Raw genomic sequence first — 17,841 nt, 5'->3', positions numbered from 1 at the left:
GGAGGAGCTCGGAGTAGAGCCGCTGCTCCTCCGCATCGAGAGGAGCCAATTGAGGTGGCTCGGGCATCTGTTCCGGATGCCTCCTGGACGCCTCTCTGGGGAGGTGTTCCGGGCTTGTCCCACTGGGAGGAGGCCTCGGGGCCGACCCAGGACACGTTGGAGAGACTATGTCTCCCGGCTGGCCTGGGAACGCCTTGGGGTTTCCCCAGAGGAACTGGAGGAGGTGTGCGGGGAGAGGGAAGTCTGGAGGACTCTGCTCGGACTGCTGCCCCCGCGATTCAGCCCCGGATAGCGGAGGAAGATGGATGGATGACAACAACAACAACAACAACAACAACAACATAGGCAGTCCCCGGGTTACGAACGTTCGACTTACATACAATCCCTAACGACAACCCACCCCCCCATAAAGTCTACTATATTAAAAATTCATGTTAGATACAATGATTCGTAATAAACAGGCGCTACTTTGTGAGCGCATCAAAAAATTGCACATGTACAGTGGCTCATCAGCGCATGAGCCCAAGGTAGGACAAAGACTTCCTTTTTTAGTCGGACCATGTTGCCGTTAGTTTCTTGTATGTTAATTTTTTGTTTTTACCCTCCTAACCATGGCACCAGAGCGTAAATGTGATACAAGTGATAGTGATGCATCCAAGAAAAGGAAAACGATCGCGACTGAAAGTGGAAATAAAGCGAAAGGTGAAATGCCAACGAACATTGGGAAAGCAAAAAGTTTCTTCAGTGTTTTGCACACGTGCACAAATACTCTCTCTCTCTCGGCTATAAAAGACACTTCTCAACCTCTTCCCAGAATTCTTAAACCTACCTCGCTTTGCTCTTCCAAGTCCTGTCCCTCATCATTCCCCAGTCCCATTCCACATCTCTTCGAAAATGACCACTCGCCTTGTCCCTCGACCCCGATTTCGGATCCTCGCCTCTGTTAAGTTAACCCATCGACCGACCGACCATGTCTCTCGTCCTTTCATTCGGAATAAATGATCCTGCACTACAGAGGGTGCAGTGGCGTGGTGGCGCAGTGGGTTGGACCGGGTCCTGCTGTCCAGTGAGTCTGGGGTTCGAGTCCCGTTTGGGGTGCCTTCCGACAGACTGGCGTCCCGTCCTGGGTGTGTCCCCTCCCCCTCTGGCCTTATACCCTGTGTTGCTGGGTAGGCTCCGGTTCCCCGCGACCCCGTATAGGACGAGTGGTTCTGAAAATGCGTGTGTGTGTGAGAGATCCTGCACTTGGGCCCAGCCTTCTCTGAGTCCTCTGTTCATCATGACAGTAGTAACATTTATTATCTTTTTCTACGTCTCTCTCTATTATAAATATTGTACTTACATTTTTTTATTATTAGTATTATTGTCGTCATCATTGTCATTTCATCATTACATTATTATTATTTAATTACTGTATTGTTATATTAAAGATGTTTTAGTGTATCCAGAAGTGCTTCTTACATGTTTTTATACATAGAAAGGTACACTGTATACTATATACTATGACAAACATTTGACTAACTGATGTTAGACAAACCGTACCTAACTGTTCCGACTTGCGTACAAATCGGACTTAAAGACAGACAAAGTCAGTTCACTTCTTTAGGAACGGAACTCGTTCGTAAAATAGCAATAAAGTGAACATGTGGCAGAGGACCATTTAAACATCTGTATTATAGTCACAAAGTACATATGAGAAACACTGTTGTAGGTCTGTTCACATATGTATGTAGAACCTGAGCAAGGCCACACTATACATGATGGCGGTGGTGCTGGTTGCGGCAGCAAAGGCCTCAAATGAGAACCACTTCTCAGTATTAGCAGCTACTGTGACCCTGGGCTGCAGAATATCCCAGTGTGACCCCCTCCTTGCCAAACCCACCCAAGGGCAGCAGCACTCACCCTGGGCTTGGCCAGCTCCTTGACCGTCGCAATCTCACTCTCGGAGATTATGTCGTGGTAACGGACAATGCGAGGGCTATCCCACTCGTCTTCCTGCTTCACAGGGCCTAGCAGGTAGCGTGGGCTGCGTCCATTGTCGAAGTAACGGCAGAACAGGCGACTCTGCCTGCGAGGAGTCTGGAGAGAACGGGGGTGTTATGCGCATGAACACAGGAGTTGTACAAATGAACGTGGGCAGACACACACACATGCACATCACAAACACAGATGGAATGCACGTATAGAAAATGCATGTTCCTCAGGGAACATATACAGTGAGCAGATTAGTAAGTCTGTACTCATATACAGTGGCAGGGAAAAGTGTGACTTTGCATCACCATTTATCATCATTATTAAATGTTATTTCACTGATCTCTTCATCCGAAGCTATTGGAAATGTTAGATGGTCAATTTTACAATGATTTACCCATTTGTACAGCAGGGATGGATCAATTCAATGTAGATACTTTGATCAAGGGTGCTACAGAAAGAGTGGGATTTGAGCCAGGAACTCTCAGGTTAAAAACTGATGTCATGACAAACTTCAATCCCATTAAAAAAAAAAGAAAAAGTTGAAAAAAACCTTTGTACAATGCTTATAGTGGCAGATTAGATACACAAAGTACACGTAATAACGAGGGCAGTTAGTACCATAGTGGTTAAAGCTGCTGCTTCAGGTCTCCCAAAGGCTGCAGATTTGATCCCCTCCTCTCGCTGTAGTAATCATGAGCAAAGTACTAACCCTACATTGGTCTAGTAAAATTACAAAGCTGTATAAATGGGTAAATAATTGTAAGCTTGTAATTGTAATAATTGTAACCTTAACATTGTAAGTCGCTCTGGAGAAAGCATCTACTAAATGAGTAAATGTAAGTCAGGGAGGAGTCCTACATTTTAAAACAGATGTTAAGACCTATTTGCAAGCTATTTCAGAAAGTAAAAACATGACAGCAACTTGTGGTTTGCACACACACATTTTCAGAACCGCTTGTCTCATACGGGGTCACGGGGAACCGGAGCCTACCCGGGAACACAGGGGCGTAAGGCCAGAGGGGGAGGGAACACACCCAGGACGGGACGCCAGTCCGTCGCAAGGCACCCCAAGCGAGACTTGAACCCCAGACCCACCGGACAGCAGGACTGTGGTCTAACCCACTGCGCCACCGCACCCCCACTTGTGGTTTAGCTTTATTTTATTTTTTGTGCATTTGTATTGCAATTTCTACCCCTATGTTTTTGGATATTCTATTTGTATTTGTTTGTATTGTTTTCTCTGCTGTTCTTTTTGTTTTTAAGTATAAACAAATGAAAAAATTGAAAAAGGCTGCAGGTGAACAGCTCTGAAAACAACACTACCTGCTGCCCCCTGCAAAACATCACTTTCTTTGTGATGGCAGCAATGTCTCCACACACTTTCTGGATGACCTTCTAATGTGAAAACTCTCAGCATTTGCAGTTTGCCTATAGGTAACGCTCCTCACCAGCTTGACACCCTCTCCGCGACACAACTGCTCGTATCTGTTCCTCTCAGGAAGGGGGTCATTGGTACGCTTCCTCTTGGTCTTTGGTGCTCTCTTCTCCCTTTTCTCTTGACCCTTCATTGCCTTCTCGCTCTCTTCTTGATGCTGCTTCTTCAGCTGGTACTCAAAGTACTTCACGTTGCTGTTGGCCCGCTGATGATCAGGATCTGAGGGCACATGTCAGGAAAGAGAGCAAAGAGAGGAGAGGACAGTCAAGAATAAATGTCAGTAGTGATATCCCTATCCTAGTCTTTGCTGATGATGTTTCTTTGTCACATTGTCAATGTGCTCTATTTCATTATGTTGGCTTTTTTGCATTTTCCATTCACTTGGAAAGCACAGTTTTGGCATTTGGCACTACACTCACCGGTCACTTTATTAGGTACACCTGTTCAACTGCTTGTTAACGCAAATACCTAATCACATGGCAGCATCTCAATGCATTTAGGCATGTAGACATGGTGAAGACAATCTGCTGAAGTTCAAACTGAGCATCAGAATGGGGAAGAAAGGTGATTTAAGTGACTTTGAAGGTGACATTCTTGTTGGTGCCAGACGGGCTGGTCTGAGTATTTCAGAAACTGCTGATCTACTGGGATTTTCACACACAACCATCTCTAGGGTTTACAGAGAACGGTCAGAAAAAGAGAAAATATCCAGTGAGCAGCAGTTCTGTGGGCAAAAATACCTTGTTGATGCCAGAGGTCAGAGGAGAATGGCCAGACTGGTTTGAGCTGATAGAAAGGCAACAGTAACTCAAATATCCACTTAACAACCAAGGTATGCAGAAGAGCATCTCTGAACGCACAACACGTCAAACCTTGAAGCAGATGGGCTACAGCAGCAGAAGACCACACCAGGTGCTACTCCTATCAACTAAGAACAGGAAACTGAGGCTAAAATTTGCATGGGCTCACTAACACTGGACAATAGAAGATTGGAAAAACATTGCCTGGTCTGATGAGTCTCAATTTCTGCTGTGACATTCAGGTGGTAGGGTCAGGATTTGGTGTAAACATGAAAGCATGGATCCATCCTGCCTTGTATCAACAGTTCAGGCTGGTGGTGGTGGTGTAATGGTGTAGGGGAATTTTTTTGGCACACTTTGGGCCCCTTAGTACTAATTGAGCATCATTTAAATTCTGGCACTGGGTTCCAAGCACTGAATATTAGTACATTTTAGAATCTGATGCTTTCTGGAATGTTGTGGTACTTTCTAGAACAGGGATCTCCAACTTTTTTGTGAGTGAGGACTCCCGAAGGGATAAAATAGTCTAGAGAGCTACCGTGATTGCCGGACTATAAGCCGCTACTTTTATCACACGCTTTGAACCCTGCGGCTTAAACAACGATGCGGTTAATCTATATATTTTTACGGGCTAACGGCCTATAGCGGGCGCTCTAGCAGGAAGCGCAAGAGCGTGACAGACAGGCAGGAGAAATAATGCGCCGAGGAAGTCGCTAGTTTGATTGACACACGTTAATTGTGTTTTGAACAGTCATTTTGCGCGTCATGCGCACACCCTTATCATGGAAAACACACGAAGAAATGCATATGATGCATCTTTTTAAGTTAAAGGCAATCAATCTGGCTGTAGAAGAAGGAAACAGAGCCGCTGCACGTAAGCTTGGCATCAATGAATCGATGGTGAGACGTTGGAGACGGCAGCGTGAAGAACTGACTCAATGCAAAAAAACGACAAAAGCTTTCAGAGGTAATAAAAGCAGATGGCCTGAACTTGAAAACGTTCTTGAAGACTGGGTGAACACACAGAGAGCAGCCGGCCGAGGTGTTTCCACCGTGCAGATCCGACTGAAGGCCAAAACAATCGCCACCGAAAAGAAGATTGAAGATTTTACAGGTGGCACAAATTCGCCACGGAACGAAAGTGACGTTGAGAGCGACAACGAAAGAGAGACTGAGAAAGTGTGTGACGAAGTCATTCTGAGGCTGTTCAATTCCGACACTGAAGACAACGAATTCAGTGGTTTTAGTGAGGAAGATGAAGAGAGCGATCAATGACTTTTTTAAAAGGCTAACGATCAACAGCTGGTAGGCTTGTTATTTTTTTAACCGGCATGTTACTATAATGTAATTTCACTGCTGCGTTACTGCCGTGTTAAGGCACTGTTCGGAAAAAAGCCGGTATGGTTATCTCATTTTACTGCTGTGTTTAGTAATTAAACATTTAAAAAAATCTTTCTATGTACCATCTTTCTGTGTACCATAAAGATATCGTGGTTCAGTGTGAACCTGCGGCTGACAGGCAGGCGCGGCTTATAGTCAGGTGCGGCTTATGTGTGTAATTTTTCTTAAATTTTATGAAATTTGGGTGGTGAGGCTTATAGTCAGGTGCGCTCTATAGCGCGGAAAGTACGGTACTTGTTTGATATACTCAAAAAAATATAATTATTTATAATAAATAGAAACACAATTATGCTTTTTTTTTTTTAAACTTTCAATAAATAACATTATGTCAAAGGGATAATGAAATATCTTGATATCCTGGCATAAAAAATGTTAATGATTTTTCACAAGCTGTTTTAATATTTATTTACATTTATTCACTTAGCACCGGGGGTGCGGTGGCGCAGTGGGTTGGACCACAGTCCTGCTCTCCGGTGGGTCTGGGGTTCGAGTCCCGCTTGGGGTGCCTTGCGACGGACTGGCGTCCCGTCCTGGGTGTGTCCCCTCCCCCTCCAGCCTTACGCCCTGAGTTGCCGGGTTAGGCTCTGGTTCCCCGTGACCCCGTATGGGACAAGCGGTTCTGAAAATGTGTGTGTGTATTCACTTAGCAGATGCTTTTCTCCAAAGCGACTTCCAATGAACTCTATGTAGTGTTATCAGCCCACACACCTTATTCAGCAAGGTGACTTACACTACTAGATACACTATTTACATGGGTCACTCATCCATATATCAGTGGAACACACTCTTTCTGTCACTCACACACTATGGGGGAACCTGAACAGCAGGTCTTTGGACTGTGGGAGAAAATCTGAGCACCTGGAGGAAACCCATGCAGACAGAGGGAGAACATACAAACTCCACACAGAGCGAGGAGGGCTCAAACTCGTCCTCTCGCACCACCCAGGCAGTGTGAGACAACAGCGCTACTCACTGTGCCATTGTGCAGTTATTAAACAATCAATCCTGGAAAATATTCCAAGAAAATCTATTGAAATATGTACACTTCTGATTTTTCTTTCACATTGCACCGAACACATTTCCCTACAGACTCATCACACTGGATGGAAACCATTTGCACGAATCTGTCTTTCTCCAGTTGCTTCATTACGTTCGCTGACATAGCCGTGACTTGCCTTGCGATTGTGTTTGCCCTGAGTTGAACAGAGAGTGCAGATATGATTTCATCTCCATTCGTGTGTTCGCTATCACAGTCATTGCTCCTTGACAATTTCACCATCCGAGAAATATTTTTGTGTTTTGTCAAAAATGAACATGAAGCATCGGTTGCAGCCTGTGTGACGTCTTAGCGGGTCTGGTAAGAAAAAAAAAAGATTGCTGCCTGCTTAATGTTGCTTTCAACTCGTTAACTTTTTTCTTTTCTAAGCAATGTACCTGGTGGATAACTGCTATTGAAGTTCTTGTGGATCATGGTGAAATGTCTTTCTGCGTTGTGCCTCTTGGATAGTGCGATGCTAGCTCCACAGATGAGGTATACACTTTTGCCTTTGACATTTGTGAAGAGAAACTCTGTCTCCCACTCCTCATTAAAGTAATAAGTCTTTTTCTTTTTTTGCAGGACTGGTTGCGCCATCAGCCATAATTAATCCTTTGTTGTTTTTTTTGTTATAGCTGATTTCACCTTGTTTATGCCATCAGCTCGCTATGGCCTCAACTCACATTAGCCTACAAGAAACGTACGGTACGTACGTTAACAATAACATGTGTAAACTTCTAAATATTACAATTTTTTAAAATGATTTTTATTTGATGTTTTAATGCTATATGAAATGTTAACACCTTTTCATTTTTTGTAAGTATAAGGAAAAAACTAAAATCAATAATTAAAATTGAGCCTATAGAACGTGCTTGGCAGGTGACTTACAGACTACATGGGAGCTACCACGTTGGAGACCACTGTTCTAGAATCTTTGGTGCCTACTAGAATCTTCCACTGGCTGTGAAGTACCAAACTAAAACTGCACACTACAGAGGAACGAGTGGTATATTTTGACTCAGTAAAAATTTAATCATAAAAGAACTTTGAAAAATTGCTCTAACAAATTGTGCTGTGTTATTGATGTAAGGCATCTGTTCATTTAACAATAACATCAGCAGAGTCTTCACCGTTTATATAGTACATACAAGCAGTCCCTGGGTTATGAACGTCCGACTTACGTACAACCCGTAGTTACAAACCACCCCCTATGAAGCCTACTCTATTAAAAATTCAAGTTACATACAATGATTCGTAATAACAAACGGGCACTACTTTGCAACGTGCATCAAAACATTGCGTGTCTACAGCAGTTTGTCAGCTCGTGGGCACATGAGCCCAAGGTAGGACAAGGACTTTGTTCTTTTCAGTCAGAACACGTTGATGTTAACAGTGACTCGTGTGTTACTATATCGGGATTTAGTTTTTTGTTTTTACCCCCCTAACCATAGCACCAAAGCCCAAATGTGATCAACTGATGGTAATGCATCAAAAAAAGCAAAATGATCACAACTGAAACTAAAGTGGAACTAATAAAGCAATCAGAAAAAGGTGAAATGCCAAACATTGGAAAAGTGAACATTAAAGTTTCTTTAATGCTTTTTATACGCACACTCTTTCTCCTCCTCTCTGTCTCTATTATAAATACTGTAGTTACATTTATCATCATCATCATCATCATCACCACCACCACCACCACACACCCACACAATGTCTACAACCGCTTGTCCCGAGCAGGGTCGCGGTGAACCGGAGCCTAACCCAGCAACACAGGGCGAAAGGCCAGAGGGAGAAAGGACACACCCAGGACGGGATGGCAGTCCATCACAAGGCACCCCAAGCAGGACTCGAACCCCAGACCCACCTACAGCATCTCACACACACACACACACACACACACACACACACACACACACACACACACACACACACACACTAGCTGAACCGTTTGTCCCATACAGGGTCGCGGGGAGTCGGAGCCTAACCCGGCAACACAGGGTGGAAGGCTGGAGGGGGAGGGGACACACCCAGGACGGGACACGAGTCCATCGCAAGGCACCCCAAACAGGACTTGAACCCCAGACCTGCTACATCATTACGTTGTATTATTATTACAGTATTATGATATTAAAGATGTTTTAGTGTATCCAGAACTGTATCTTTAATGTTTTTAATGCATAGAAAGGGACACGATATACTATGTACTATAGACAAAAATTTGACTGACGTTAGATACGAACTATACCCAACTGTTCAACTTACATAGAAATCACCCAAAGTATTATAGTGTATATTAATCTTCCATAAGGGTCCATACTTTCTATGAACAGAATATCAAATGAAAGTACTGTACCTGGAACCCTACTCCCATACTGGAAATGTCACCCACTTATCCCCAATAACCACGCTGCCTTGTTACGATGTGCGCTCCTGCTCACCTATTTCAAGCAGCCTATTGGTGAGCTCCAGGGCCCTCTCCATCTCGCCCTGCTGATAGATGGCATAGCTAAGGTAGTCCAGCACAGTGACCTTGTCCACAGCAGACTCCTCTCCCTCATCCAGCTGCTTCAGAGCCTGGGCCATCCACAGCTCCGTGTGGTAGTAATCTGCCTCGGTGTAGGCGATCTTGCCCAGCTCAAAGCAATCCTCTGCTGTCATGGTGCTCCTGTAAGTCACACCTGTGGTGCAGTCACAATGGACAGTCTTTTCAATACTAAAGACAGAAGGACACCAAATGGTTCATCAAACACAAACCCCATCGAAACAGCAGCTATGGATTCAACATCTGGAAATTTACTGTTAAACATTAATTCTTTCAGGGCTGTGGTGACCTGAGGGATATCCTAGAAATTAGGATGGCATGGTCCATCACAGTGGATCACTTTTATCCTAGAATTTTACGTATAGCTGAAGTTTACTCTCTCTCTCTCCCCCCCCCCCTCTCACACACACACACACACACACACACACACACACACACACACACACACACACACACACACACAACCTGTTCCTTTGCCATCTGCTCACCAGGCAGGTTTCCAGTGGAGATAGTATTGGTGTCCAGCTGGTAAGTGTCCTGCAACCTCAGTAGTGCCTTGGCCGCACCCGTCTGGTCCTCGTTGGTGGGGAAGTACTGCCTCTGGATGGTGAGGTTGGAGATGAACACTGGAACAGGAACAGCAACAACTCATTTCATACCGAAAACCTTATACGCTGGCAAAACAGTTTTCACCACAACTGAACACAAGCCCATGGTCTGCAACAGTTAACCACAGAAATGCAAGAAGATGAGTCAGTCAATATTATTCTCCCGAAATAAAACACACAGAGTTTTGTTAGCGGTGAAGAAACTATGTTTCAGTACAAGCCTGTTCTAGAACTTCACAATAAAACATGGCACAAGCAGAAGCGAATAGTATCTTTGGGAACATGACAACTTCAAGGGTGATTATTTTTGACTCTTCACTAAAATATATATATTTTTTTAATATTCATTAGATTATTCTAAATTACCTGTATGTTGCTGAGTGAAAGCAACTTGTATTCAGATGGCCAGCTGATAGTAGTCTGTAAAACACACTTAAATAGAACCCTAACGATAAAATAAGCCAGCAATGGGCACTGAACAGGGGTTTTGAGACAAATTAAAAATTATTATTTTCAGTAATGTAAGTCATTGTAAAATTTTTCTTAATGTAGCTCAAAGCTAATACAGTAGAAATATTAAAAAGTGCAACAAAGCATATTTGAGATTTTTACAGAGATAAACTAAATAATTAAGCTTTTTTCATTGAGACTTAGTAGTGAAAGTGACGCTAAATGTATGAACAAACTGATTTACAAACGGACTTCCGATCCCAACTGTGGTCGTAAGCTGAGAAACCAGTGTGCAAATACACACACACACACACACACACACACACTTTCAGAACCGCTTGTCCCATATGGGGTCACGGGGAACCGGAGCCTACCCAGCAACAAGGGCGTAAGGCCGGAGGGGGAGGGGACACACCCAGGACGGGATGCCAGTCCATCGCAAGGCACCCCAAGCAGGACTCGAACCCCAGACCCACCGGAGAGCAGGACTGCGGTCCAACCCACTGTGCCACTGCACCCCCCAGTGTGCAAATATTTTTACCAAAATACTTCACTTGCTGAAGAGAGAGCAGAGGTCTGAGACACTGACCACCAACAAAGAATTTGGGGAGCTTATTATAGGTTGATATTCTGGGACAGCTACAGACAATGGCGTTGAGAAAATGCAATGCTGTCACTCGCTCTTGAGTGTGACTCAATGACAGAGAACCTAGTGGTAATCCTGACCATCAGTCATGTCCTTAAGCACCAGGCTCTCCAGTTCAGCCCACTCCGTATTCAGCCTCTTCATCAGCTTGAAGGCGTTCACGGGATGTCCCAGGAATCCCTCAGGGTCCTGCGTAGCCGTGGCCGAGAGAGAGTCCAGCTTGTCGGCCCACCTGGAGGGGCAAATATTCAGATGCACAAAGGGCTGTTTAAGTGTTCCTAGACTAGGCTCTTCGCTGGGAGCGGGACATTCTGGAACTTTCCAGCACAAATATATTCACTTTATTTGGTTCAATTTAATTTATTTTCACAAAGTGCTTTTCATAGAGTGAGATACTGTAATAATACGGTTTCCAGAGCCCCCTGCATGAGCCTCTAAGCCCCAAACTGTTATCATCTCATCTTTACCTTGAGCACAGAGGCAACTGAGCCCTTTGGATTACAGCTCCCTTCTTACTGCACCTCATGTTCACACTGAACGGAGTGATTACGTTGCAATTACAGTTCTCAGTAGACGCTTTAACCCAGAACAAAAGCTAAGCTTAATACATTTTTAAAGCTTTTCCAGTCAGCGTTACAAGATTCTTGGTCAAGAATTCAACAGCAACAGTACTTCCTGCTATCTCTCAAGGTTATTGAGTGAGCATCTGTATCTGGATCAGTTTTGTGTGTGCACATGCACATGTGTGCAGTTGCTTACTTTTTGATTTTCTCCAGTTTACTCTCCTCGGCCTGGACATAATCTTTCAGTGACGTGACCAGGTCCTTCTCCGTGTAAAGCAGATCAGTCATCTGGCCTAGGAGTCAACGGTGCAGGAAACAAATTGCTACGAGCTTCATTTTTAAATCTCAACATCATTAACCATAACTACAGTATACAACAGAAGTGAGTACACTCCTATGCAATATCACTTAAATGTTAAATGATTCAAAATTGTATCACCTCTCGATAATTGCATCACTTATAAGTTTAAGAGTAGGGTATTTGCTTTTATGTAAAATTAAAAACTAACAGTTTAGATCTGCTGTATTAAAAATACAGGTTCCACAGTAGGAACCAAACACAACAAAAGTCAGTACAGCTTAGATTCAAATCTTTTAATTTTTTCAATATTTCGTATGTCCACCTTTATTTTTGATGACAGACTCAATCCTCCTCTCCTGTGAACACCAGAACTTTCTCAATTTTGGACCTATGGGCTGTGTCTATCTGCATATCTGCATCATGGCTCCACATGGAAAATAATTGCCAGAGGAACTGAAAAAAAGAAAAGACTTCACAAAGATGGAAAAGGATACAGGAAGATCGGTGACCAACTAAAATCAGTTCGAATACAGTTGCAGCATTAATCAGGTCGGTGTAGAACGAGCCACAGTACTACTAATCAGAGCTGCAGTGGCTGTCCTCCTAAAATTATGCCATGGACAGTGTGCTTTTTGCACAATCTAGCGCTGAAAAACAGACGGGCAAGTGCTTCAGACTTGGCACAAGGGTTATCGATGGAAATCTGAGTTTCTGTGACAGCTCAGACAGTGTGAAAGACATTACATAACGTCAACTTCTATATGGTGTCCAAGAAAATAACCCTTGCTTGCTCTTCGGCACAAAACTGCAAACTTAAACTTCGCTAGAAACATGAGAAGCCTGATGAATATTGGGAGCACATTCTTTGGTCAGATGAGACCAAGATAAATTTGTTAGGCTCAGATAGAGTCCAACATGTTTGGGGTGAACCTGCTAGGACTACCACAGTGAATGCATAGTCCCGACGGAGTGTGATGATATTGGCTGCATGAGTACAAAAGGTGATGAGGAGAAACATTTAAAGATAGCACCATGAATGCCTGTGGATATAAAGTACTGTGCAAAAGTCTTAAGCACTTAGATGTTTCACAAAAATATTTATTTTAGATACTTATTTAATGTCTTCTGAATTATTTTCAATGGGAAAAGAGCATGTTTTAGATTTCCAAGCATTCCTTTTGCAAAAAAGTTACAGTATTACAGTAAGGGTTTTGTATGTCATTACAAAGAAAGTACACACACACACACACACACACACACACACACACAGAGACCACTTGTCCCAAGTGGTGTCGTGGCGAACCGGAGTCTAACCCAGCAACACGGTGCAAGGCTGGAGGGAGAGGGGACACACCCAGGACGGGATGCCAATCCATCGCTAGGCACCCCAAGCAGGACTCGATTCCCAGACCCACCAGAGAGTCAGGCCAGGCGCGACCCCACTCGGGAAAAGCAGTTGTTGACGATGGATGGTTACTAAGCTTTGTAGGAAGTTCATTAATTAAGAGCATTATTTTTGGAAGCATTCTCACTTTACAGCTTTCTTCCCCAACCAAGTGCCTAAAACTTTTGCACAGTACTGTACCGAAATACTAGCTGACAAGATGACTCCCAGTCTCCAGAAGCTTGGCAGAAAAGGAATATTCCAGCATGATAACGATCCAAAAGACACTGCCAAAATCACACAAAAGTTGCCAAAGAAAACAAAAGTGAAAACTATGACCTGGCCAAGTATGTCGCATGACTTGAATCCAATAGAACATCTTTGGGCCATTTTAAAGACAACTGAAAAAATTTGTCTCTGAAGAATGGCAGAACATCTCTCTAGAAATTTGTGCAACACTGGTATCTTCTGTGCCAAGGAGGAATTAAGGCTGTCATCAAAAATAAAGGTGGACATACAAAACAATGAAAAAATAAAAGATTTGAATCTAAGGTGTACTGAATTTTGTTGCATTGAGTTCCTACTGTGGAACCTGTATTTTTATTATAGCAAATCTAAACTCTTAGTTTTTAATTTTACATAAGAGCAAATGCCCTATCTTCAACTTTGAAGTAATGCAATTATTGAGAGATGATACAATTTTGAATCATTTGATATTTAAGTGATATTGCACAGGGGTGTACTCACTTCTGTTGTACACTATATATTGCATTTATTAAAATATCCCAAAAGTTCAGAGAAACACAGGAACTTCAAATGTGCAGTAAAAAAAAAAAAAAAAAAAAAAAAAAGAGGAAATCAATAAAACAGTTTCTGCCAACTATAAAACTGCAGCAGTGAATCCAGAGGCAAGACTCAAGAGGAAGGACTCTGAAAACAATTTGCTAAATAAATAAGCTATGATTGATTGATTTATCAATTCACCAGCTGACTTGTAAAAGTGTGCAGCAGCTCACCAATGGATGTGAAGAAGTCTTTTTCTGCTAAGGACACTTGGATGAGACTGCTGAGGAGCGACAAATACCAGACGGTGCAGAGCCCCATTCTGGACATGCTGAGAGGGAACAGAAGAAGAAAAAATGAAGAAAGATAAAAGAAAGAAAAAAGAAAAAACATGCATTGGTGCCTATAGCAAACATAGCATGTGATGTAACACACTGACACAATCCAGGTGGACCTTTTTCAGGTTCCATCCCATCTTCGCTATACTCTTGTGCAAACTTCAATTCTTCCTCTGTAGTTTCTTGTTCGACACTTGTAGCTATTTCTCCAAGACCTTCGTAACAAGTTTCTGCTTCCATACACCAATCCCACACCAACATTAATTTCCATAGTTTTTGTCATTTCTTCCTATTCGCACTGCTGGATGACTACAGGACTAATTTGGGTTGAAACGCCTTATCCATCATTAGCTTCTCAGCACCCAGTGATTTGGCAGGTCACCCTCACTAAATACTTTGCATATCTTTATTTCCAAGGGAGTGTAAATAAAAAAAAAGAAATAAATAAAATACGGATTTGGATAACGTGCATAATCCGCATTCCTCAAACCGTCAAAGGAGATTGCTTCAGGAGAATCGAGGACAGAAGTTGAAGACCTGAGTCAAATGGCTTTTCTGACAACACTAACATCTCAACACATGCCCATGGTCTTCGCTGGACCAGAGCCCAGCGTGCTTTACTTCCACCAAGGAAACAAGCAAAGGCAAGCCCACTAGAGAGCTTCTAGCAACATTTGGAATACCATGTTGCTTCTGGCACCCGCAACGGAAGCCAACAGCGCATGCACTTTGAAAAGCATAACGATTAAAGACTTGGATATGATTGAAACACTTTTTTTGGCTTATGCAATGAAATTGTTAAAAATTAAAGGTTTACAAATAGCATCAGGAAGGATTTTTTTTGTCATTTCCCTCTGTTGCACCAGACAAAGATGTGGCGTGAGGGGTTGATTACTTCTGCAGGCTTTGCGTTGGTTGACCGAAATGGAAGAGCTCGCAACAGCTAACATTACCTATGGCAAGACAACAAAGCCACCTCTGCGACAGAGGAACTGACTCCCGACGCCTAACGGATGCAGCCACATCGAGGTAAAGCTGTCGTGGGTAGAAGACAACCACAGGCGTAAGAGGAAACATCAGCAGAGGACCATCAGGGTGGATCCATGTCGTCTGATCCCTCAGTCATTCAGCGGCCCTGGAAACCTTCAAGCTACAGTGACTCACTGAACTGTGCAGAACTGTGTTCCATTTCTTAGATGATCCAATGACAGAAACCCAGGTAGGAACTCACAATACTTATTTAATTTTGCTGAGGTTTTGTTAGTATACTAAGTTACATACAGTCTTTTACCCATTTATACAGCTGGGTCACCTTTACTGTAGCAATTCAGGGTAAGGGTCACAGCTACTGCCTGTGGACATAGAGATTGTAAGTTCAAAACCCACCTCCCACTGTTATACCTTTGAGAAAGCAGTACATACATCTACCATATTGTAGGTACCTTCATCAAGGTTACTGTATGTGGTGCAGGAATTCGAACCGGAACCGTTCTTTAAATTGCAAGATGAAAGTTAACCACTATGCCATCTGCTGCCCACACTGGTTTTATCCTAGGCAAAAAGTGCACCTGTATGCTGTGGGTGATGCCTTGCCAGAAGTCTAAAGAAAAAGAAGAGAGTATAATAAAAGGAACCCACAATACCTCACACTGCTCATTGCCCATATTTCCCCATTATTGAATATCAAGCTTTCCATTCATTTCCAGAAAGGGTACAAATAATCTCCCACAGGGTCAGGGTGAGCTGATCTGCAGGAGCTGCTCCAAGGAAGGTCCACTAAGTCATTCTGCTGAGCATTACTGCACGTGTGAAAAGGGGTCAATGGGGAGACCCAGGAGCAACTGTACAACCACAGGAACAAATGTTGTCAGTGTCTTAGCAGAGCTCCACCAAGGTTGCGTTCACATTAAATTACATTACATCAGTTAGCTGACACTTTTCTCCAAAGCCACTTATAGTTATTTACCCATTTATACAGCTCAGTAATTTTTACCAGAACAATTTCAGGTTAAGTACCTTGCTCAAGGACACTACACCTGGAGGTGGGTATCAAACCTTCAACCGTTAGATCCAAAGGCAGTAGCTCTAACCACTACACTCACTACCACCTATCACTGTAAACACAGCCTTCAGAACACTGCACAAGGGCCTGAAATATCTGCCAAAAAATATATGGATATGCAGTAGTAGTATAAGTTTGGAGTGATGCATGGAGCCAAACTGCAAAATCTAAATAACAACAGTGTATTTTACAGTAAGGAACAGACAGAGCCATTTACATGTTCTTCATGCTAACTGATGTAAAAATTACATCAGCATTTAGATGACAAGTGCCATATTTCCATACCATCCACACAAGAATGACTGAAATTAATAGCCTACAGCTCAAAGATACTCAGAAATGCTCTTCTTATTACTTTTTTATACGTAGAATCAGTCAGAGAAGCTGAGAAGCAACGAGTGACTTGAGCTGCAGTTAAGCGACCTGAATAAGTAAAAGGATAAAAAATATCTAGTTGGTAAATGTTACTTATAGTGATCATGGTGTAATCATATTAAAATTTAATTTAAAAAAAAAAAAAAACTGAGAATCAGGTTATAAGTGTGGGTATTCCGTGTGTGAGTGTATCCGTTTATCCATCATTCATCCGAAGCTCGGCGCGGGGGGGGGAGGGGGTACAGACTGCCACGTCTCCGCCCCTCCCCCCACCGAGCGGCCGCGAGACCGCGCAGCACACCGCTTCACTCCTCAGGCGCGCACCGTGTGGCACTTTTAACACGTCGACAGGCTCTCAACTGATACTTTAGTATTTTACCACATTATTACATAATTCAAGCACTTCGTTCCTTCATCGCGCAGCTCCGAAGAAGTCACCATAATCAACAACAGTGACACGCTGTTTTTACACCGTTTTACCGCACTCCCGTCACGAGCTGCAGAAGTTTTCCCGCCTCAGTCATTTTCATTTGCATGTCACTCCACCTTTTTGTTTTTTTTTTTTTTTTTTTAATTTTTTGTTTAAATTCTTTTGAATATTTTTTACCGACAATACTGTGTATATTACTGTTGTGCACATCTACTAGGTATCAGTTCTGCTAACACCACACCGAGCTCCAGCGGAAAAGTGCTGTCAGAAAAGTTTGCAGCATGATGACTGTGCAAGTAGCCTAGGACAGTAGGAAACAAAACTTAATATGTCGTGCCAGAGTGCTGTCGACTTTGGGCGATGCAGGGCGAGAGTGGGAACAGAACAGAATCCAACCAGTCAGAACAACGACGGGCGAAATACATTCCTGCAACTTGAAAAGTGTGAGCACCGATCGACGGCGCACATCCCAGTGAAGTACGGATAGGAAAAGGCTTTACGAACTTACTACTTTGATTCAAATACCGACTAGTAGTGGCTACAAATAACTCAAAAAAACCAGTGAAATCTCAGCAGGAGGTCTTACTTACCACGAACTCGGCGGAACCCGCGTGGCTGGGGGGAAATCACAGCGCCTCAGTCGCTCGGACCCTGACTCTCCCGCGTCCTGATCTCCACCTCTCGCCGGGACCTCCGCTTTATGAAGTGCCCCC

General features: G+C 43.3%; 1 protein-coding gene across 3 annotated transcripts in view; it reads right to left on the bottom strand.

Annotated features, from left to right (window-relative positions):
• p4ha1b (prolyl 4-hydroxylase, alpha polypeptide I b) overlaps positions 1-17,841 on the bottom strand; it is a 30,399-nt gene extending 12,558 nt beyond the window's left edge. For 2 of the 3 annotated variants that reach the window (XM_029251272.1, XM_029251270.1), the window contains exons 1-8: positions 17,719-17,819; positions 14,157-14,254; positions 11,652-11,748; positions 10,973-11,124; positions 9,677-9,814; positions 9,085-9,324; positions 3,423-3,628; positions 1,903-2,079 (exon numbers count right to left, since the gene is read on the bottom strand). In XM_029251272.1, the coding sequence (XP_029107105.1) occupies positions 1,903-2,079; positions 3,423-3,628; positions 9,085-9,324; positions 9,677-9,814; positions 10,973-11,124; positions 11,652-11,748; positions 14,157-14,253 (1,107 nt within the window). In that variant the 5' untranslated portion in view covers position 14,254; positions 17,719-17,819. Of the gene's footprint in view, positions 1-1,902; positions 2,080-3,422; positions 3,629-9,084; positions 9,325-9,676; positions 9,815-10,972; positions 11,125-11,651; positions 11,749-14,156; positions 14,255-17,718 lie in introns of all 3 variants that reach the window. The other variant, XM_029251271.1, reaches the window with a different exon arrangement.

This window comes from Scleropages formosus, chromosome 4 (assembly GCF_900964775.1).
Source record: "Scleropages formosus chromosome 4, fSclFor1.1, whole genome shotgun sequence".
Taxonomy (NCBI): Eukaryota; Metazoa; Chordata; class Actinopteri; order Osteoglossiformes; family Osteoglossidae; genus Scleropages; species Scleropages formosus.
The sequence above is the reverse complement of the archived record's forward strand: the minus strand, read 5'-3'. Positions and strand labels throughout refer to the sequence as shown.